Source organism: Etheostoma cragini, chromosome 19 (assembly GCF_013103735.1).
Source record: "Etheostoma cragini isolate CJK2018 chromosome 19, CSU_Ecrag_1.0, whole genome shotgun sequence".
In the NCBI taxonomy this organism is placed as follows: Eukaryota; Metazoa; Chordata; class Actinopteri; order Perciformes; family Percidae; genus Etheostoma; species Etheostoma cragini.
This window is the reverse complement of record NC_048425.1, coordinates 17,414,001-17,416,482: the sequence shown is the minus strand read 5'-3', so window position 1 is coordinate 17,416,482 and position 2,482 is coordinate 17,414,001. Positions and strand designations below refer to the sequence as shown.

Sequence of the window (2,482 nt, the reverse complement as noted above, 5' to 3'; positions counted from 1 at the left end):
CCAGCCTTAACCTTTAAAACGAGCCCGGCTGCAGTGGTGGAAGCAGCTCTGTGACAGATACAATGTGAATGTAATAGGACAGACACAAAAAAACAGGTCAGATGCATGATGGGAAGACAAAAAGTGTGATCACACAGCCTGTGTAAACAGAGTCCAATGTGTTCTCCGTGTAACATTAATCTCATCCGTACAGTGGCCATTCTCCAGCTGAGTCAGTGCGTGGACAGCACGTTTAGGTGGGCTAATGTATTAAATGCTTTGAGTTTATTTTATTTTATTTTTTATTTTTTCTCTCTAGTCCAAGCTGATTTTTCAGTAGCTCTATGTACAAATGTTTACAAGAGTTCTTCGAGAAGAGGCCCGTGCGTGAGGCGAAACGTCCGAGACGCCGTCTCTGATCCGCCGTGGTATCGTCATCGCACCGCGGCAACCAGAAGGACCGACAAAAGAAATAAAGGTTTGCCGTCTTTGGTCACAAAAAGAGCAAATGAAAAAACATAGGAAGGAAGGAAGAGTGTAAAAGCACAAAATACTGTTCCAACGAAAAACTGGAATCCGGTGATCAGCGAGGACAACGAGAAGGGGCCCTGGAAGGCTTCAGTGGACGATGTGTGCTCAGTCAAAGCTCTCCTGGTCCTCCTGGTCCTCCTGGTCCTCCTGGTCGTCCTCACAGTAGCGTTGGAGCAGTCGGTGCAGGTGCTGCTGCAGGGCGTCGGGTTGCAGGGCGTCGGCCTGCGAGTCCACGCGCTCCAGGTGGACGTGCTTCCCCAGGCCGTCCCTCACCACGGTCCTCTTCTGGGTCCGCGACTCACGCATCTGGCTTCTGCAGGGACAGAGGCAGAGAATTGACAAAGGGCCGTCGGGGGGGGGGGGGCGTTCATGCCCTGTAGGGGTGAAGCAGGGTTTATGGTTGTTTGGAACCCAGAACTTTGGTCATAGCCCACGCCTCAAGAGAATAGGGGTACAGCCATTCCTTGTGGTTCCTAGAGTCTCTAAAAGTAGAACGTGAGCCAGAGCGTTCAGCTATCAGGCTCCTCTCCTGTGGAACCAGGTTCCAGTTTGGGTCCAGGGACCAGAGCGTTCAGCTAAGAGGCTCCTCTCCTGTGGAACCAGGTTCCAGTTTGGGTCCAGGGACCAGAGCGTTCAGCTAAGAGGCTCCTCTCCTGTGGAACCAGGTTCCAGTCTGGGTCCAGGAGGCAGACACCGTCTTTGATAAAGCTTATAGTTGGAGCTGGCTCAGGTAAGTCCTGAACCATCCATTAGTTACGCCGCTATAGACCTAGACTGCTGGGGGACTTCCCATGATGCACTGAGCACCTCGCTCTTCCTCCTCCTCTCCATCTGTATGCAACCTCACCCCATTAATGCATGTTACTAACTCAACTTCTTCCCTTTGCTGGAGTCTTGTGCTCTCTCGCCCCCGTAGTCTTGCCCCCTCCCCTCTCTCCTCCTATCTCTGCCTGCAGGTGTTTCTGACTCTGGATCTTTGGTTGGAGACACCTGCTGCCTCCATGTGCCTGCTCAACACCCTCTGCTCCATTTCTCTCTCTCTCTCTCTCTCTCTCTCTCTCTCTCTCGATAACTGTTTTTGTGATTTACCGCTATATAAATAAAATTGAACTGAATTGAAAATTGAATGTGTGTGTGTGGGGAGTGTGTGGTGGAGCGAGTGAGAGATCAACGGTGATTATCTTCTAGAGTCCTAGTGAGAGGGACAAAGTGTCTGCCCGGTTCTTTCTGACCACGGTGGGACATCCACCGTGGTTTGATTTCATGTTGTTTGTGAAGAAGGGGAACCAGGACATCTTTAAGATTTATTTTGAGGGTATGGATCTTGCCACGGCGTCGTCACGCAGAAGCATGAATCACGCTTTCAGATGGACGCTCACATGGACACATGTGGGCTGGTTGGGGGGGGGGGGGGGGGGGGGGGGGGGGGGGGGGGGGGGGTACCAGGGAGAAGTATGGTAGAGTTGGAGTGGTGCTTATTTGTGTGTGAGATTAAGAGGATGGTTCTGAGTAATTTCAACCCCCCCCCCTATTTGTACTACTGGAGTAAAGTTTTTTTTTCTTTTAAGTCATAGTATAGTATGTTGAAAAAAGTTATAAAAAAGACATAGTATTTCAACAAAAGGGACAAAAAATAGCCAATTTATGTCAAAAAAAGCAATAACGTAGTGTGTCAAAAATGTAACAAAGAGGTCATAGTATAATACGATGAAATAAGCAATTGTATGTTAACAAAAGGGATAAAAAAGCTACTATGGTTTAGTATCTGAAAAAAGTGTTAAAAAGCCATAGTATAGTATGTCGAAAAAAATTACTAAAAAAGCCATAATATAATGTCAAAAAAAGGGTTAAAAAGTCATGGTATGATATCTCAAATAAAGTGATAAAAGAAAAACACTGCCTGCACTAAGGCATTCAGCTGACCAATGGGAAGGGACAAAAGCTTTTTTTTTGGGGGGGGGGGGGGGGGGGG

General features: G+C 48.2%; 1 protein-coding gene across 34 annotated transcripts in view; it reads right to left on the bottom strand.

Annotated features, from left to right (window-relative positions):
- Positions 1-291: 291 nt before the first annotated feature.
- Positions 292-2,482, bottom strand: part of ank2b (ankyrin 2b, neuronal) — a 188,743-nt gene continuing 186,552 nt past the window's right edge. For all 34 annotated transcript variants that reach the window (XM_034856387.1, XM_034856386.1, XM_034856382.1 and 31 more), the window contains one exon: positions 292-823. In XM_034856387.1, coding sequence (XP_034712278.1) covers positions 616-823 — 208 coding nt within the window. In that variant the 3' untranslated portion in view covers positions 292-615. The remainder of the gene's footprint in view (positions 824-2,482) is intronic.